A 19,715-nucleotide genomic window follows, 5' to 3' on the forward strand; every position below is an offset into this window, starting at 1 on the left:
TGTGGGGCTGATGGGCTTGGATGGAGGCAGCCTGGGGGTCACAGCGGGATGGCGATCGGGTCCGTGCCAACACCACTTAGCCGACAGACAGGCATGCAGGCAGGGCTGGACAGAGATACCGCGTGAGAGAGGCACTGGTGATGCAGCACTGTGGGAGAGCTAGTTTCCCAGCTAGGACTGAAGGAAGAAACGCTACTGATAAAGATGTGGGTAGTGACTTGACAAAAATACACATGGTAGCTATTTGGAAATAGTGAAAGTTGTCTTAAAAACACCCAAGGGTGTGCAAATACATCCACTGTGCAGTTGATTTTCGTGTTTTGAGTAGGCAGCATCATTCCTCACATTAGAGGCTAGAAACGCATTGAAATCACGAGTGAGAAGCTCGGCGAGTCTACTTTTTCATCCCCTGTGGGCTTCTGAGAGCACCACAACAAAGCGACCCTGAAGGAAAACTGAGCTGTGCTGTTCAGCTGCATCCTGCTGCCTGCACCCCGCGGCTGCCCTGCAAGCAGCGAGGGCCGAGCCCCACAACTGGAGGGGAGCGGAGGCAGCCGGGGCCGAGATATTTCACCACAGGTTTTACACCAAAGCGCATTTTCCATGACGACACGAGCAGGAGCACGGAGGCAGATGCACGGAGCCTTGCTGCTGTGAAAAGACCCTGCTGGACGCGGGGGGCTCAGGAGAGGGCTTTTGGTGCTCGTGGCCATGCCTTAAAACCCCCTGGGGGCTCGTGGGACACCATGCTCACCCTGAGCCCGCCCTGAAGCCCCCTGTAACATCTTTTTGGGGCACATTCACACAAAGCACGAGCAAACCCGTGCGTGTATAGGCACAGAGCAGCCCAGCGAGGTTTCGCCGAGAGTTTATTCAGCCCTCCCCACAGCACGGGGCTTGCTCCTGCGGGCTGCCACCCGCCCCACAGCCCCGAAGCCCCGCGGGGCGGAGCGGAGCGGGGATCCCCGCGGGGAGGGAGGCAGGGAGGGACTGAGGGAGGGGAGCGGGGGGCGGCCGCGGCCCGGCGCTGACGTCGCCGAGGGGCCGGGACCGGGGCCGGGGTTGGGGCCGGGGCCGGGGCCGGGCGGCTGCGGCTCGGGGCGCGCAAGATGGCGGCAGCGGCGGGTGACGGGTGCGTGAGGGGCGGCGGGCAGGGGGCGAGGAGCCGGGGGGCGGCGGGGGGCGGGCGGCGCTGCCCCGGGGAGCGGGGGGGGACAGGCGGAGCTGTCAGCGGGGAGCGGCGGGGGGCGGCAGGAGCGCGGAGTTTATGCTAGGAGCGGAGCGGGGAGCGCGGCTGGTGCTGCCGGAGCGGGGCACGGGGCGCGGGGCTGCGCGGCGAGCTGCGGTGAGGGCTGGGGGCGAGCTGCAGGGCTCGGGGAGCAGCCGGGGGCGGTGTGTGGTGGGGCTGATTTGGGAAAAAGGGCTGTGCGCGGCGAGCAGGGCGGCTGGCTTCAGGCTCGTATCGTGCTCGGTGTCTACAGCTTTCGGTTCGGGAGCTGGCTGTTTGCTCGCCGTGCAGGTGGGAAGCAGGTATGAGCACGGCGAAAATCGGTGGTAACCTGCCCCCGAGTGAGGGACACACACACAGAGACACACACAGACACACACAGACACACACCCGAGCATCCACCCATGCTTGTGCACACTTCAGTGAAACTGCCCACTGGAGTCTAGCGCTTGAGATCCTGCTCGATTTTTTCCTCATGAGCCAAGCAACTAATTACAAGAGTAGTGACTAAAAAAAAAAAAAAAAGATATCCTTCTGTTTCTATCTGAGTTATAATTCTCAATTTAACAGCTGTGAGAGTGAATCTCTTGTTTATGAGTAACTCAAACGGAAGAAAAACATCTATAGTCCTGGCTTCTGATTTTATTACTATTTTTTTTTTTCGAGTACTTTTTCAGCTAACAAGTTACCCCGCAGTGTAGTTTGCCAGCCATCGTGCAGTAAAACCAGCTAAAGAAATAACCGTGCCTCAGCCTTATCGGCGTGCTTCGGTGAAAATAAATACCATGCTCCGTACACATTCAGTGCTGGTGGGACTTTGGCGCAAGGAGACTTTTGTATATGGGTATTTTCCCAGGCAGCTCGCTCCTTTCAGCCCGCTGCTCTGTGTGTTGGTGCTTGTTATCTTGCTTACTGCCTCTGCTCGGGTCTGTGCTAAGAGCACAGGGGGGCTTGATCTCTGGAGTGCTGGTCAATTAATTCACAATTTCTTTGTGTGTGTGCAGAGAACTGAGCCTCGGGAGAGAAGAATGCACAAGCTGGTGCTGAATAACTTTCTTTAGAGAATTTTAATAGTGTAGCATTTGCTTGAACTGTTTTACCCCAGCTGCGGTTTTCTACTAGGTGTAGCAATCAAGATCCAGTATTTTTTATATTTCGACCATTATCTGTTACTTCAATCCTATTTTTTTTTTCCTCAACCTATTCTATTTTGCAAATTGTTTGTTGTAAGTTAGTAAATTTTCCCGCTTGATTTAGTGTTTTAGTGCTCCTCATCTTAAAACGTTCATGCCGTCAGTGTGCTGCCCCACGTTGAGCTGAAGTTTTCCCGGTCTCGATTTGGCACTATTAGCTTTTTTGTGGTCTTTTTCAGATATTTGTGTCTCTGACCAAACTGTGCATTTTGCTTTCTTTCCATGTTCTTCAAAGAAACTGCCTTCTCCCATGCCAGGCTGGTTCCTCCCCCTCCTCCCGGCTCCTTTCTCCGTGCCTCGGCGGAGGTGGGAAGATGTCGTGCTGGCTTGGCTGCTGGCGGGGGGCAAGGGCTTTGGGGCTTTTCTCTTCAAGGCGTCAGTCGGTCTTGCGCTTTCGTAGAATCCTGTTGCTTTCGCATTTAGAGCTTGGTTGCACAACCCTGGTTTACGCAGCGCTCATCCTGAAATCAGCAGGCTGCTTCTGTCCCCAGTCCAATACGTGCTGAAGTTCAGCCATGTGAGTAGTATCGCTCTCGATGCTGTTTTTTTTTTTTTTTTTCAAACAGAAAAAAATACAATATAATACTACAAAAAAAAAAAAAAAAGAAAAGAAGGTATGGAGTGTCTTTAAATGTAAGAAAATTGGAAAGGGTTGGTCTGTCAGACTCGCGGAGTGACAGTATTGCTGTATCCGACAGCCCTGTGGGAATTTTGTTGGTTGCCTTCTGGGAAGCACTGCTACTAATATGTTTTGCAGGAGGGTCTGTCTTGGTTAGCCCGAAAACATATGGATGAATCTTGTCTCTCTGAGTTCTGTCAACCATTTTTAATCATTGCAGCAGACTTTATGTAAGAATTTCTCTAGTATTCCAGGAGGATTTAACATACGTGACAACTCTGAGATTTATGTAAGTTCCTCATATTACGGACATCAGTGTTAGAGAAGCTCAGCTTTGCTGGGGGAAAGCTGTGGGAGAAGACATGGGATAAAATTAGTGGCCTTATTTACAAAAACAGGATTAAGTAGAAACGTAGTATGGACATTTGTAAAAGAATCTCATTAGCAGCCTGTGAATAGACTGCCTTTTAGAAGGAATGAATGTTGTGGACGCTGGCAAGCTGAAAACCTTCAGCAGCTATTATTTTTGTGGTCTGTTGACCGTGGCACTCAAGAGATCTTGACCTCCCGTAGTACGCCCGGGTTGGTGCTTAGCCTGGGAAGTACTGGCTGGGTACCCAGAGGCCACAGCGCCTGAAATTCTTCCCTGCAGTTAGTACGGACTGGAAACAGCTCCGAAATAAATTGAATGGAAATGACTAACGTGTAAAACCGTGTGCACTTCGCTAGTTTCACTGGAGCTGGCTCAACCTTTTCTGTATGACGAGTAATGACACTAGGCGTGCAGGGCCAGGTGCTGGTTTTGTGCTCAGAGTTGTTGGAGCTCTTCGTTAACTGTATCAGAACATCTTAAAAGATGTTGGCCACAAGACAATTAACCAATCCAAGTCGTTTTTCGTTAAATCTTTTAATGACAAATTTCATCCAGTTACCAGAGGAAAAATGAAGCTACTTTCCTATCCAGCTGCTGCTTGTTCACCTGCTTGCCTTCCTTAGTAGGCATGTCGTCAGATGCTAGGATTCCCCCAGTATAGTGCCTTCTCTATCATGGACATTTTCCTGACTCAGTTAACCTATTCTTGTGCATTTCAGGACTATAGCAGTGGGGAAATACTAACGTATTGAAGGATGATAGCTGGATTTAGAGACCTTTGGATTCTATCCAGAGCTGCCTAAATCACTTAATTTTTTTGTAGCTTGGCTTACTCATCTGTGAAGCCTCGAGTCCTGGATGTTGTACAGCCTAGGCAAGGTCCACAGTATGTATTTGTAATGGCAAAACTTAGGTCTTGCTTGGTGTAACCTGCGTGTTTCACAAGCGCTTGGTCCTCCTCAGGTGAAGCAACTGTTTCATCTGGAAAGTACTGTGTATGATGTGATGGGTGCTGTGTGCTATGCAGCCTTCCTAGTCAGTGACATCGTGGGCACAAAGGCTCCAGATCAAACATAATTGCTTCCTGACACATCATCTGTCTCCAGATGATATCTCTCAAACCAGATTGTAAGGTCGAAAGAAAGATGGCAAAAACAAAGACTGAATCACTGTCTCTTTAAGTCTGTTAGTCAGAGCCTGCCTGTTTGGTTTGGGTAAATGCACCTTACGGGAGAGAGCAAATACAGCAGCTTTGAACAAATAAATGCTGCCAGATATACTTATAAAAGGATATAAGCCAGGGCAAGCCAAATTTTGTATTTTTTTTTGAAGACGTGCATTAGAAAAATGTTCAAACTGCTATTTTTTAAGTAAGGTTTTCAGCAAATTGAGCTAGATATCTAATGGTATTTCTTTCTTATGAAGAAATCAAAGTCTGTTTTTCCCTGTCACCCTCATTTTTTTTCTTTTTTTCTTTTTTTTTTTTCCCTCCAGTGCTGATAGGATAACATGTTAAAGTACCCATATCTGGAAATATGTTATTGTAGAAAGCACTGGTACAATGGGCTTGCTTGAGCACAAAGGTGCAGTGATTTAATTAAGGGTGTGGCTTAATTAAGGGCTTGAGTTATACGAAGTCTCATTTGTCTAAACTGGTCATACTGTGTAAACATAATAAATTGAAGTGAACCTTGCACTCCTGCACCTGTGTGCTTAGGGATGTAATTAATAGGAACATTTTAAATTGTGTTTCTATCCAAATTCTAAAACAGTGTATTTTAACTTGATCAGTGCTTCTTTGGGGGGAAAAATCAAACAAACAAAAACCAAAAGAGGCCAGCATGCTTCAGTCCTGGGCCAGAAAGTACTGAAAATATGAACTAAATAGTCTGAATGTCAGGCTGATGATGGTAACGCTGAGTGTGGCTCCAGGGAACAGCCTGCCATGATGCGTTTGGTGGGACTTGGTTGGATGAAGATCGTGGTCCTGACCTCAGGTAGCAGTGAGGTATATTGACAGCCATCAAAGTGATACAGCTGGGTATTTGTGCACTGTAACTTAAAACGTTTTTTTTTTTTTTAGTTGCAGGTTGAAGTATCATGGACAGAAGATAGCTTGGACGATGTGTTTTGCTAGTGTCTCTCTGCAATTCCAGTTTTAACGATGGATAAGTGTAAGCACATCGGACGTCTGCGACTGGCCCAGGATCACTCCATCCTGAATCCTCAGAAATGGCACTGCGTGGACTGCAATACCACCGAATCCGTGTGGGCGTGCCTCAGCTGCTCGCACGTGGCCTGCGGCAGATACATCGAAGAACATGCACTAAAGCACTTTCAGGAGAACGGTCACCCCGTGGCGTTGGAAGTAAACGAGCTGTACGTTTTCTGTTATCTCTGTGACGATTATGTTCTTAATGATAACGCAACGGGAGATTTAAAGCTGTTGCGGAGTACATTAAGTGCAATCAAGAGTCAGAACTATGAGTGCACTACTCGTAGCGGGAGGACTTTGCGTTCGATGGCGGCCAGCGACGACTCCTACCTGGCGCATGACGGTGCCCAGGCCGTGCTTCGGAATCAGGACCGCATGTTCACGGCGCTGTGGCACAGGCGGCGCGCGTTCATGGGCAAGGTGTTCAGGTCATGGTTTCAGCTGACGCCGAGCGGAAAAAAGATTCTGGAGGAAGAAAAGCGTTGGGAAGAGGAGGAGGAAAGAAGGGACAGAGCTAGAAAGAGGAGACAAGAACGAAAGCGCCAGCTGAAAGAAGAGATGGAAAAGATGCCCCCAAGGAAGAGTTCTCGTTTACAAAACCAGATTAGAATGTCCTCAAAATCAGCACCCTGCATGCAAAAAGCATCACAGAACGTGGAATCTGTGGCAGAGTTGAAAGAAACGTATACCTCAGATGAAGTAAGATTGAAAAAAATAAGTGACTCCCCGATTAAACGAAGGCCCACAGTGACTCCAGGAGTAACAGGACTGAGAAACCTGGGAAATACGTGCTATATGAACTCTATCCTGCAGGTATTAAGTCACTTACTTATTTTTCGAGAATGCTTTTTAAAGCTTGATCTCAACCAAACTCAGGAACTGCTGGCAACGGCAGCCAGTGGTAAAACCAGATCTTCATCTAAACACCCTTCAGTAACTGCCTCAACATTACAAGTGAGTGAGAACCAAGAGAAAGGAAAGGGATCATCTTCTGTGAGGCGGTCTAGTTTATCCTCTGGATTAAGTGGAGGAGCATCAAAAAGTAGAAATATGGAACTTATTCAGCCCAGGGAGCCCAGTTCAAAGCATATTTCTCTTTGTCACGAGCTGCATACTCTGTTTCAAGTGATGTGGTCTGGCAAATGGGCGCTTGTGTCTCCGTTTGCTATGCTGCATTCTGTGTGGAGACTAATTCCAGCCTTCAGAGGATATGCCCAACAAGATGCTCAGGAATTCCTTTGTGAACTTTTGGATAAAGTGCAGCAGGAACTGGAGACTACGGGGACCAGATACCCAGCTCTCATCCCTGCTTCTCAAAGAAAACTTATAAAACAGGTTTTGAATGTGGTTAACAACATTTTTCATGGACAGCTATTAAGTCAGGTATGTTTTTATGATGGTTTTAAGACTTGTAATGATTTGTAGTTATGAATTTATATTGGTTGATGATCAGCACACTTCAAAGGTTAATAAATTTGTAATTACCAAGGAAGGATGGGGAGGATATAGTATATACTATTTTAGAAGAAAGGTCATCTCAGTACTCCTAAAGATTTCAGTAGAAGAGTCACCTGATTAACATAAAAGTTATAAATTTGGTATTACAAAGCACCTTCCTGAAGCTACTGATAAACATCTGACTGCCATTAAACATCAACTGATAAGCAGTAATAAAGAATTTACAATTTCAAGTATCTAGTAGGCTGTGGTGATACCAGAGAAAAGGTGTTATTCTAGTATAAATGGCAGCTGTTTTTTGAAACGGATGCCTTGCAAGGAATCATTTGTATTATTTCAGTAAATAGATTGAATTTGAGATTCATTACTACAAAGTAATTGTTTGCTGCGGTGCTATGTACAATGGTGCTAATCCTTTCCGTTACAACACAAAGATACAGAAGGCTCTGTCAACACAGGAATCAAATTCGTAGGGTGGAGGCAATGGTTGTTTTCCTCTTTTTATGACTGTTCTTTTTTATTATTGTTTTTGCTTTCTTCTTAGCTTCCTGCTAAGTGCTTCAGTGTGTCCACATTCTCTTAGGCACATCCCAACTGTGTGTGCGTGTGTGTGTGTACAAACAACTGAGAACTGCTTGAACCAACAAATGCTGATTTCTGTTGAATGCATCAAAAAAACTAACCGCATTGCAACAGGAGCAGAGGGTAGAAAGGGGTAGAGGGTAGATCATCCTCTACCGTGTGTTTGGCCCAGTGTAAGAGCACTTCTGCTGGCATATTTAGTTTTCTCAGGGCAGTTAACATCTCCAGGGTAAGGATTGTGCTGGTAGAAGAGTCTCTTATATCCTACCATCAAAGGTTTGTTTTTTTTTTTGTTTTTTTTTTTTTTTTAATTTGAAAATCACAATCCTCTCCAACATACTAACTTTGATACGAAAAGAAAGAAATTGCCTAAGTATACTGTCACGGCTTGGTTTGCATTCCAAGCCTTCGTATAGGAATGATTTTCTGGAAGAAATGATTTTCTGGAAGAATTTTGAAGGCTCTGAAGACGTATTATTTTGCTAGCACCACTCCTTTCACTTGTTTTTAGCTCTACGTGAAGAGGCTTGTGGCTAGAAACCCTCCCACCTTCCTGAAACTAGGGAGGGGAACAGTGAGAATTCACTCAAGTGTCATCAAGTGAGCCTGAAAAAGAACTGAACGCGCTCAGGCTGTGCTGTGACTGCAGCTCAGTGCTTCTACCCCAGCTGGTCAGGATCTGTATGCAAAATACAGCCCCGGCGAACTTCACAGTGCCTAGAGCAGGCAGAAGAGGAGGAAGGGCGTGAGGCTGCTGCCTGCCCTGATGTCTCCCCGGCTCCTGGGGCAGTTTCCATGGGTGGTGTCCAGCACTTCACCTCCTGACGTTCCCTCTGTGCTCTCGCTCCTCTGCTCCAGTCCAGTCTTCACCAGCCTTTTGAACAGAAGGGATTTTTGAACAGAAGTGGTACTTTGACAATCCGAACACTTTAAGGGATGTTCGTACTCCTTGTCCTTAAGTGCTTAACCCTATCCACCTACAAGCTGCAAGAGTATTACAATTTCTATATTAGATAGCTGGAACAGTAGCCCGCTGCCTTTATTCAGAAAATAGGGTGGGATTTTAATCTAGAATATTTTGGAATTACATCTTTGTTCAGTGAACAAGGGGAGCGGGGAAGCTGGTTTCTGTGCAGCAGTTGCCTTCCATTTTAGGATCACAGAGTTGTTACACTCGCTGCCCATTAGTACCACGAGTATTAGTTAAAGACATTTGATTCTGTGAGATACTCAAGTGCGCTGAAGTCAGTCTACTTGACCTTTAAACCTCGGGAGCTGCTGTTGATACAGTACACAGAGGATCGCTTGCAGTGCAGATAAGCTGTCTGTTTGCTCAGGTTCTGCGTTACTTCCACGTGTGCCATAAAACACAGCCCTTCTTGGGGGTGCTCTGCCGTAACCTGCAGGGAAGCCCCAGTCTGGAGCTTGCCATCAGCCCGTTGCCAGAGGGACGCTGCCTGCTTCAGCGCTGCACCTCCGTGCAGAGTGCAGGGCTAAGAGGGGAGGAAATGGGACGTGTGAGAGTCTTGCTCAGGTTTCTTTCTGATAACCAGAAAAAGCTGTAGGTGTTGTCAAAATTACGCCTTTTAGATGAGTTTCTTTTTGTTTCTCTTTTAAAGTTCTGAGCTGATCCAAAGTAAGTCTTCCCCACCTACGACTTCTCTTTATGGAATACAAAACCAGGTAATGAGTAACTCCCAGAATAGCGTGTGTGTGTGTGTGTGGACAATTGGATTGCCTCTTGGCTTTTTTACCGACTTTATCGACTCCAATATGCTTTGTAGGATTAAAGATTTTTGCTTTGCAGTACTGATTATGAAACCTTACTTCCCCTAGATACTGTGGCTATGTCAGAGACAGCTGCAAAGCCTTTCCTCTCTCTTCTTTCCTTTTTTTACACGCTAGTCTTCCTCCAGTGGTTGCCTGGGGAAAATTGTCCTGTGGTACTTCTTGGGCAAAAGGAGCCTTCGTCTTGTAAACCCATGCTTTCAGATGCAGATCTGCTGAAGCAGTGGCCCGTTCCTCAGCCCCGCTAGGACTGCAAGGAGATGCCAGTATGCCTATTAAAATAGCAGTTATTTTCCATCCCTCCATGCTTGTACTCTTGTGGAAGAAAGGATACCCATTCTCTGCTGTGCTGGAGTGGAAAATGAGGAGAAGAGCTCACTGTGAAGTTATGTGCTGGGGTAAACTGACCTCGTGAACTGATCCACAGCTCCTTGATGTACACGTCAGGAACTGAAGTAGGTCAGCTACCATCTCTCTGGTTTTTATTGGCTTAGGTTTTTTGTAACGGTCAGCAGTGAAAGCGCAGGGCACTGGCTCGGCTCCTGGAGGCCTGAGGTTCCCCTGCAGCAAAGCTGTGAGCAGTTCCCGTGTCCTCTTAGGACAAACCTGCCTTTGGTAAGGAGTCTCTTTCCCCAGTAATTACCCTTTAAATATCCAACACCTGTCTGGAGCTGGCTTTTCCTATCTCCAGACACCCTGAAAGCAAACAGGATCCGCTCGATAACCCTGGGGAAGCGGCTGATTGTGTTTAAGGGGGAATGCAGCCAAGCAGTTTGCAGCGCCCTGGGAAATGGATATGCAGGGCCCGGAGAGTCCTAACAAATGTAAATGGTGTCGGGAGTTTCAAAAGGCACAGCCTCCCTGTGCATGGCCTGCTCCATTTACTTGCTCGACTGGGATGAATTTGCGGAGAAAAGGGGAAATGAGCGGTCGCTGGGCTGTTTGAAGCCCTGGGGTTTTGGGGGCTGTGCTGTGAATGCAGGTCTGGGGACAGCCCGAGGGGGCTGTGATGCAGAGCTGGGTGTGCAGGCTCACTCCGAATAACCTGGTAAAGGCTCTGAGGACTTCGGGTCGGTAATGGGAGCATTTACACTCAAACCAATGCACGACCCATGGGCTGGTTTTCCTATTCCGATCTCTCGAGCATGCTGACTCCTGTGCTTCCATATATTCTCCCTGCTGCCTGAGTCAGAAGGGGACGGGCAGTTGCTTGCCAGCTGGATGAAGGTGACTTTTTACCTTAATCTCTACAGGCCATTGAATCACAGACCGTGGTTTGCCGTAGTTTGCCCGTGTTGTTCTGTTAAGCACAGATCGTTTCGATGACGGGGTAGTCAGCACCACGAGGTCCGGGTTATCTTTGTAAGGGAGGAAACGCCGAGTGGCCGTGGTGTTGGAGGTCGTGTTATAGCAATCAAACCCCCTGGATTACTTTGCTGTGGAAAAACTGCGCTGCTTTTTGTGTGGGTATTTCCTATCTTGTGAAAACCTCGGTAGCAGTGGAAGCCCAGAAATGGGGCTGCCCATCTTACTGCGCTTAGAGCAGGGATGGTAACAGTTGCCTTTCTTCCATGCTGGTGTTGTAGGGACCATAAGCAAAGCAGAGCTGCTCCTGCTGCAGCAATATGTTAACCATTTCCTTCGGCTGCGTTTAGGCTGAATGCCACCCGGGGCAGTGGCTGTCCATCAAATCATTGCGGGCTCAGTGATGCTTGTCTGAGTGGCCTCCGTGCTTAGCTTGAATCAAGCAATCCGATCCAGCTCTTTTCAGGCTGGCCTTTGGCCCATGGTTGAATGCTGAGCTTTAACCAAACAATTGTACGTAGCGCCCGCCTTACAAGGCAGGAGAGGAGGAGGAGGATGGTTGGGGCAGAGCATAAAGCAGGGATTTCAGCCGGCTAAAAGCAGTAGTTTACCTTCTTTGCTTTCTAAATGTAGGCTTCTCATGTCATTTTGTTATAATGGCAACATTAAGACTTCCTAAAAAAGCAGGTACTGAATGTAACAGTGAGGTGAAATTCAACTCTGAATTTGTAAAATACAGCAATGAAAAGTAAGCGAATTCACTTCCCTTTTACTCTCATGAATACTCACACCAAGAAAAGATTTTGGACAGATGCAAAAAGATTTTACCGGCTCTCTGAGTTCATATTTGTCTTTGTTTCTTTTTTCTTCTTTTTTTTTTTTTTAATCTCTCATCTGGTTCCACCTACCTTTCTGCAGTTCATACAGTTTTAACACTTTCAGTGCAAAAACAACACGTGGGTTGTGCTGTGTGAGTGCTGGTGGAGCGTGAGATGAGGGGATCCCGCTGGAGCAGCAGCAGAAGTGGTGGGAGCATCGCCAGAGGACTGGCACAGGTGGCTTCCACGGGAGGGAAGGATCCTCCTCCTTGTTGCGCCAGGCCTGGCTCAGAAAAATAGTTTTGATCTTTGTTCCAGCCTCCATTTACATCTCATTTAGCACCCAGTGTGTGTGTGTGCAGGAGCAGTTGCTGCACAGTGGCTGGCGGGGCTGGCCGCATGGTTATTCGAATACTCCGGGGTACTTGGCTGTTTGGGAATTTGCAAATCCCGGGTAGCTCCCAGCAGCCCAGCTCTGCAGCACCCAGCCAGGGAGGCGTGTCGGGGAGGAGTGTCTTGCATTTGAGGAAATAACTGGAGCTCTGCATCAGGATAGAAGTCAGCCAGCACGAAGCAGCTTTGCTCACAGTTGCACAAGGGGATGAGAAGCAACACTTGCACCAGCTTCTCTTTTCTGAGGAGCAGAATTTGGAAGCTGAACCAATTACATGTCTTTTACTCTGGGATAGCGTTTATTAACTAGTTGGGAAAGAGGATCTTAAAATAACCTAGGTTATTAACGTGGCATGCTAAATTTAAAACCTCAGAGCTTGTTAAAATGATCCATTCTTTGTTCATGTGTGTACTTCATCCTAAGCCCATTAATCTTCAGTGTGCATTCAAGTTCAACAAAATCTTGCTTGAGTAACTTGTCAATCAAGCAAACTTTTGGCTCAACAAAATCACCCATTTGTACAGCAGAAATCTATTAGTCATTCTGTGTTTATGCAGGAGTTAGTTTGAACTGTGGCCAAACATATCATTTTGTCTCCAAGTCTAGATTCCAGCTCTGAATTACTAATAGTTTGTGGCTTTGAAACGTTGCCAGATGTTAGCACTTACAAAAGGAGCTCCTGTCAGTGTAAATTAAAACGGAAGATTCTCCTCTTTTCTGCCATGTAAGTTCAAAGTTTTGTTTTCTAAGAACAAGACAGAGACGTTCTCTTCTTAGAAGTTAGAGCAGCTAACAGCTTTCCTAACGCTGGTGCTAAACACGTGTGCCTGTACACAGACGTCCATGTGCATTAGGAAGCTAATGCATAGATTGGATATAAGCTGCTGTGGCTAATAAATGTATTAAATAAAGAATTGCTCACAAGAATAGCTAGAAGGAAGGTACCATGAGGCGACAGATTTGCCTTTATGTTAATGGTCATGAAATAGCAAAGCAGGGTGAATAATTGTGTAACAGCAAATCTCCACAGGGAAATAAAGGAGCTCTCAAACCCAACAGTGCATCTTCACATTCGTGTAAGCTTGCTAACCTAACTGCAGACCCAGCAGCGTTGAGGCACGCCTGCGTGATGATGATACTTGAATCCCTCACGGATCTCCATTCCTTTTTTGCTACGTCTTTGCATTAGTTGTTCCAAGCAGCTTGTGGTGTTTCCTTAAATAGGAAGCGTGCTTATAGAGATGGTATTTGGCAATTGTTTGCCCTTGTGGTTGCAAACTTGCATATTCCATTGATACTCCACTTAGTGTAGAGCAGGAGTGGTGGTGTTTCATTGCAGTTTTCTGAGCTGATAAGTAACAGCTATCTTGACAGTAGGTCTGATATGAAAATTGTGAGTTCCTGTAGTCCTCCATGGGAAAGTTCAATTGTTGGGAAGAGTTGGGAGCGTGTTGGATGCTTATGGAAGTTTTGTGAAAGCTATTTACCTATCTGAGCTCAATTAAAATCCAGCTTGACACAGAGTTTTACAGAAGGCATGTATACTAGAGCAGCAAGGTTAGAGCTGCTTGTGGTAGTGGTCAAGAACAGCTTTGAAGCCAATTAATACTTTCCTAACAATAGAAAACTTCTGTAATTACTCTTTAGGGTTGTATTGTACTTTGACTATTGCACTGAACGTATGAAGGGGAACTTTTTAGTCTCCCACACGCTTAAGATTTACTGACATTTCTTTATAACCTTTATGAGCTATGTTTGTTACAGTCTATATGGAGTTTCACTACCAAATAGTAGCAGCTTCAACTGGTGATAGAAATTGCTCATTCACATGGATCACAGAAAGGTGGAGGTCCGCTGGAGGAAGAATAAAAATGATGTGATGCTCTTCTATTAGCAGCTCAAGCTGGTGTTTAGAAGATTGTATTGCAAATCAAATCCTAATATGTTGCCATTCTAGCTTAGAAGAGCTACTGCTTTTAACTTACTTTCCTAAATATTAAATATTTTCGTACATTGTCTGCATCTGTATTATCTGCATTTTGAGGTAGACTCACTTCACTTCTTGATATTTTATTTATGTTGTCTTACTGCTTGTCCTTTCCCTAGTGTGACGATGGATCCTCTTACTGAAAGAAGAAATAATTTATTTTTGCCTGTTAATTTTTCTTTGAAGAAGTGTGCTTCCTAATCCAGGCTTCCCTGGAAGACTTACAAAGTAAGAAGGATACGCCTTTAAAATCCTGAGCTGTGTTTTTTTTTTTTTTTTTAATTAACCTAAATTATAGTTTCTTTCTTTCATATAATTTTTTTGTTTTGGAGTATTTCTTTTTAGAGAAAAGACTCGTGATTCTGCCAGCTGATTTCTCTTGGACAGTGCCAGACAGACCATTTTGACACTTCTTTTGTTTCTCAGTAAAACATAGGAACACTTAGCCATTTGTGGTAACACTGTTGGAGACACTGCTTCAGAGAAAAGAAATTAGGTGCACCATTTATTTTGTTAGATGACTCTGTTCTTTGTTTGTTTGCATCTATTGTCTCTAGGAAAAGAATATATATATATATACACTTATTGTTACGGTACATTTTTAGCAGAGTAAGCTTCTGAGTGTAAGCAATTTGTGAAATATTGTTTTACAGGTTACGTGTCTTGCCTGCGACAATAAATCCAATACCATAGAACCTTTCTGGGACCTGTCACTGGAGTTTCCTGAGAGGTATCACTGCAATGGCAAGGAGATGGCATCTCAGTATCCCTGTCTGCTGACAGAAATGCTGGCCAAGTTTACAGAAACTGAAGCTTTGGAAGGGAAGATATATGCATGTGATCAGTGCAACAGTGAGTAAAGGCAGTATGTACTCATACATATGTTCTCTGTGTAAAATATGATGTAAATTGACAGTAAAAGCATAGAAGTAAAATACTATGAGTCTTAAAAGTATGTTGCATTAAAAGGAAAGTCTTTCCTATGTCCTGCTGTGGTCACTGTGGCAGCTATTACTGTCTAGAAGGGGAATTGTACAAAGAATGTTTTAACGTGTGATGCTTCTCTTAATGTAACTCAGATCACACACGTGGGGATCTGAAGAACCTATCCTTTTTTTTTTTTTTTTTTTTTTTTTTTTTTTTAAATTTTAGGAGAATAACCTAAGTGACCCTAAGTATTTCACACTAAAATCACAAAATAAGCCTTGCAGAATGGATCTCTTGAGTGTATTCTTTTTAAGGAGATGCATTCGGTAGCCATGTAGGTTCACGCAAATACAGTGGCTAAATCTTAGAATGAAATACAAGGCTATTAATTAGCAAGATTTGTATTATGTAACTGTGTGTTTGGCCTCAGCAAAACGCAGGAAGTTTTCTTCTAAACCAGTTATACTCACAGAAGCTCAGAAGCAGCTTATGGTGTGTCGACTACCTCAGGTTCTCCGATTACACCTGAAACGGTTTAGGTAAGTACTACCACAACAAACAGTGTTGCAAATTGACCCATTTTTAGTCCTGCTCTTCTGTTGTTTGGCATCAATCTTCTCCAACAGCAGATTAATTTTCATTTACTGCTATCATGAGAAATATAAACTTATTTTCCTTATTTAATTTAAATATCAGTAAGGTACAATGTAAGTAGAGAATTGACCTTTTGGATTCCAGCTGTTTACTACTTTAATAGTAAAATTATTTCATCCTTCTTTTCAATCAGAACTTATTAATCCTGCTGTGGACTCTGTTGGTAAAAATAGCGTTATCTTCAACAAGAGTGAACGCTCATATTCACTAATGTACAAAATGAGATTGTATTCAGTCAGATGTCTCTCACGTAGCCATCATATAACCAGATACCTTTACTTTAATGCATTAGCCTGAGAGTAAGGAAGTGAAGATTGCATCTCTGTGAGCTCTTGGTCCAGGCCTTGGCACAGAATCTGTCCTGAATAGGAAGAAAATTGAAAATGGCCTGGAGTATATGGAAAATACCTCCCACTTACCGTTACAGTCAGATTTTAAGATTTTCAGAAGATGAGAACAGTAGGTATCATAGACACGTTCAAATGGTCCCAAAATAAAGGAGAAGTGAAAAAGGAAGCCTGGGGGAAAAATATGCAAATTCACCTTTATTTTGTGCACAAAGACAATAGCAAAGATAACTTTTAAGAACACAGTATTATTTTTTTTTTTGAAAAAAATATATGTTCTCATGTGATTTAATTTTCCAGGTGGTCAGGACGCAATCATCGTGAAAAGATCGGTGTGCATGTGAATTTTGATCAGATGCTGAACATGGAGCCTTACTGCTGCAGAGAATCCCTCAAGACTCTCCTACCTGACTGCTTTATCTATGACTTATCCGCTGTAGTCATGCATCACGGGAAAGGATTTGGCTCAGGGCACTACACTGCCTACTGCTACAATTCAGAAGGAGGTAGGAACCAGTTGTGAATTAAGAAGTGTGGGAGAGAGGTGTTGGTAATTCTAATCTGATAAATTTACAGTCTCTTGAAACCAGAAGGGGAGTTGCTTGTAGCTGAACTGCCTGGGATGAGAATTTCAGTTTTGTAGACCAACACGGTCCAGTTTTTGTATTGGCTAGTTCAGCTTGTTCTGGCTATAAACTCTCTTGTAAATCTGAGGAAGTTAAGGTGGGCTTTTAATACTTAAATATACTAGATCAACAGAAACTGTATACTATGTCAAAGCAACTCTTGTTTAAAAGGGACTGAGCACTAACTAATTAAGTACAATGCATTCGCCTCCAAACAGTGTCGTGATGTGTTTTTATTTGTCTGTTTCTGTGGTGTCTTCCTTCATTCTAGGATTTTGGGTACACTGCAATGATTCAAAACTCAACATGTGCACTATGGAAGAAGTATGCAAGGCTCAAGCCTACATTTTGTTTTACAGCCAACGACTTACTCAGGCAAACGGACATGGTAAAGTATGTCCTAGCACAGCTGAAAGTCAGCAGCACACAGAATTAGCTGACTGCTCTGTGGAGAACAGTAGCAGCTAATCCAAAGTCGATTAACTGTGTGTATGGTAAAGTTTGAATTGTCGTAACTATATATTTTTAAATGTAAGTACAGTATTGTACTTCCTGACTTTGTGTACAATGTTTATATACTTTTGTATTAGGTAAAATACTCTTTACAATTGTTAGTAAAAGTTTTTATTGACAGTAAGTAACTTTCTAAGTAACTAGAATTTCAATACAGCTATTTTTTTAAGAAAAAGATTGCCATTTGCATTTAACTCTTACCTCAGGCTGGTTTTTTAAGCTGTTTTTGTATTTTGATAATCTTTTTGAATTGGTTTAGAAAAATGACTTTCAATGGATAACTGATGTTTCTCTGGTTAATTTTCTGTATATGCTTGTGTACATTTTATAGTGTAGTTTTAATGGTATCAAGACTCTTACTGTCTGCAGGAATTGTTACTAGGTCTTAGAATATTAACATTCATCTGCAAAGAATGTTCTACATGTCAAATAGAAACTGAACTTTTTGTAAGAAACTTTTTGTATGTTCTTCATGACTAAAATGAAATTTATGTGCAGGCTTCTCCCCAGGCTTTCAAGTGAGCTACACTAAAGCTACACTGATGGATTTCCTTAAAATCTGAAATTAAGGAAATAAGCACATACTTATTTTCATATAAGTATTTCAGGAGGAGTGTTCAATAGCACAAGAATGCATGTTTACTGAGACTTGCATGTTTTAGCCTTAATGAGTCTGATGATTTAAAATTCAAGTGCCAAATCCAAAGTACTGATTTCGACAACCAGGGCCTTTTTATTCCAGTAACTTCAGAAAGCTTAAGAAAGACATCTCCACCCTGCCCACTCAGTGTGACAAGACTGTTAGCATCTCCTTTCTTAAATTGGACAAGCTTATTTAAAATTGTAGCATTTTCTGTTTCACAAGCCATTAAAAAGAAGCTGTAAGAGTTGTAGTTGATGAAACCAGTCAGGTGCAAAGTGCTTTCGTACAACTGCTGTACCTTTTCCATGGTCCTACCACTAGCATTAACAGAAGTGTGCATCGAGGAGAACCTAACAAGCGGGAATCAGTCTTTCTCCACATGCAGTAGTTAATGCCACGTAAATTTTAATTGTGAAGTTATTTTGCATAAGTCCTATGCAAATTGTTACCTCATCTTCTGCAAAGTTTATACCTCAATAAAATGCCTTGATGTGGACATAAAGATGGGTGTCTACTGAAATTATTTAAAAAATTTTGCCTAATGGGGGTTGAGGCATTAACTACACGACTGCTTTGGATATCTGTCACTGATTTAACACTGGTTTTGTTCATAACTTTAAGTTAAATAACAACGGCACTGAAGGATTTATGTTACTGAATGGTGCTATATTTTAGCGAACACATAATCACCGTAGATCTCAAGCTTTCTTTGCCTTCTGCTATCCTAATTAAGTGCACAACAGCAGCTTGGTTCTTTTCTTTAAGCCAAGGACTACTGTTACCTAGAGCAAAGCTTAAGCACGATCTAAATCTACCTGCTTACGTTCTGCCTTCCTCCATGCAAGTATTTTATGGAGAGCTCTGATGAGTCAAAGTCCAGTTCACTTTGCTTTTGCAAACTGCAGTCAAAAGCTTCCGCCTCACCCCGCTCCTTTCGCACAAGCCGAGGGGACAGGCTTCAACAACATCAAAAACTGGTAAAGGCTGCCTCAGGCTGGCAGCACCCACTGCCCACACCCAGTACACTGCAGTGCTGTTAAGGCAGCTGAACGCAAGGCAAAGCAGCTTGGTTATTGTACAGTCAGAAAACTAGCACAAGACTGCATAAAGGTAACAGGAAACTTATTTGGCTGAAAGTATTCAAACGCGATCAAAAAGCAGGAAGGAAAAAAACAACCAGCCACCCCCCCACCAAGAAGAGATGCATATGTGTTGAGTCTAAAATCAATCTCTGGTTGGAAAAATGCTTTCATCAAAACAGAACAGACCGCGTGAGGTTAAACTGTATTCCTTAATGACATCTCTGTCTCACAAGACCTGCATGAAAAGCAACGCACCCACTGCTTCAACACTTGTAATAAATGTGCTCTGCACACAAACCATTACCATTTCTGGTGCTGCACAGACTCGAGAAGCTTTGTGATGATGCCAGTCTTCTGGATACTTCAGTATCTGACTGAAAAGTCTTTGATAAACTTTGGTTTCATCAAGTGACAAAGACAGTGATGTCCAGTTATCAGACAGCATGGCCAGGACTTTGTGAGGACTTTGTGATTACTTCCAGCAATAGGAAAAGGCAGCCTGAGGATCATGAAAGCACAGAGGAATATTTTTTGTATGTGGTGCAAGGACATGAAAATAGAGCTTGCTTTCACCTCCGGCATGTAAATGCAGAATGGGGAGCAGCACAGGAAGCGTGCATCCAGACAAACTCAATTAAAGTTAATAGAAACAAATAATCCTGGTGTATTCTTCTGAGGCAGGGTGCAACAGATGCAAGCCATTTCCGCCAGGATTGGTTACACATGATATTCCACTTCCATGTGTGGATTAGCAAACAGTAAGTACATCAAAAAGTTACAAGACTAGGCCCATCTTTCCAAGTAATTGTGCTAGTCTGGATCTTCCTGTTTGGTTCTGGGGAAAGAAGAGACAAAAGGAGGAAAACACATCTCTGAGCTGCAGTACCAAGTGTTCCTCATGAAAATGAAAAAAAGCTTTAAACTGTAGGAACAAATGCCAATGAGCTGCTAACAGGCTAGTGA

At 43.9% G+C, this 19,715-nt stretch overlaps 1 protein-coding gene across 2 annotated transcripts; it reads left to right on the forward strand.

Moving 5' to 3' along the window:
- Positions 1-1,077: 1,077 nt before the first annotated feature.
- On the forward strand, positions 1,078-17,069 carry USP44 (ubiquitin specific peptidase 44). Of its 2 annotated transcripts, none has more exons than XM_032199070.1 (6): positions 1,078-1,132; positions 5,497-7,011; positions 14,614-14,812; positions 15,318-15,426; positions 16,189-16,394; positions 16,786-17,069. In XM_032199070.1, exons 2-6 carry the CDS (start codon positions 5,578-5,580, stop codon positions 16,980-16,982), a joined length of 2,145 nt encoding a protein of 714 aa, XP_032054961.1. In that variant the 5' UTR covers positions 1,078-1,132; positions 5,497-5,577; the 3' UTR covers positions 16,983-17,069. The 2 variants fall into 2 exon arrangements, with proteins under 2 accessions (XP_032054961.1, XP_032054969.1); XM_032199078.1 differs by lacking the exon at positions 1,078-1,132 and adding an exon at positions 2,882-2,938.
- The last annotated feature ends 2,646 nt before the right edge of the window (positions 17,070-19,715 follow it).

The sequence above is a fragment of the Aythya fuligula genome, chromosome 1, assembly GCF_009819795.1.
Source record: "Aythya fuligula isolate bAytFul2 chromosome 1, bAytFul2.pri, whole genome shotgun sequence".
Lineage (NCBI taxonomy): Eukaryota > Metazoa > Chordata > Aves > Anseriformes > Anatidae > Aythya > Aythya fuligula.

What these genes read in the sequence shown, in the direction of transcription:
- USP44 (XM_032199070.1), top strand. Translation starts at nt 5,578, where the DNA reads ATGGATAAGTGTAAGCACATCGGACGTCTGCGACTGGCCCAGGATCAC. An exon ending in TGCATGTGATCAGTGCAACA is followed by an intron (nt 14,813 to 15,317) that starts GTGAGTAAAGGC and finishes GTTTGGCCTCAG; the next exon opens with CAAAACGCAGGAAGTTTTCT. An exon ending in TTACACCTGAAACGGTTTAG is followed by an intron (nt 15,427 to 16,188) that starts GTAAGTACTACC and finishes TTAATTTTCCAG; the next exon opens with GTGGTCAGGACGCAATCATC.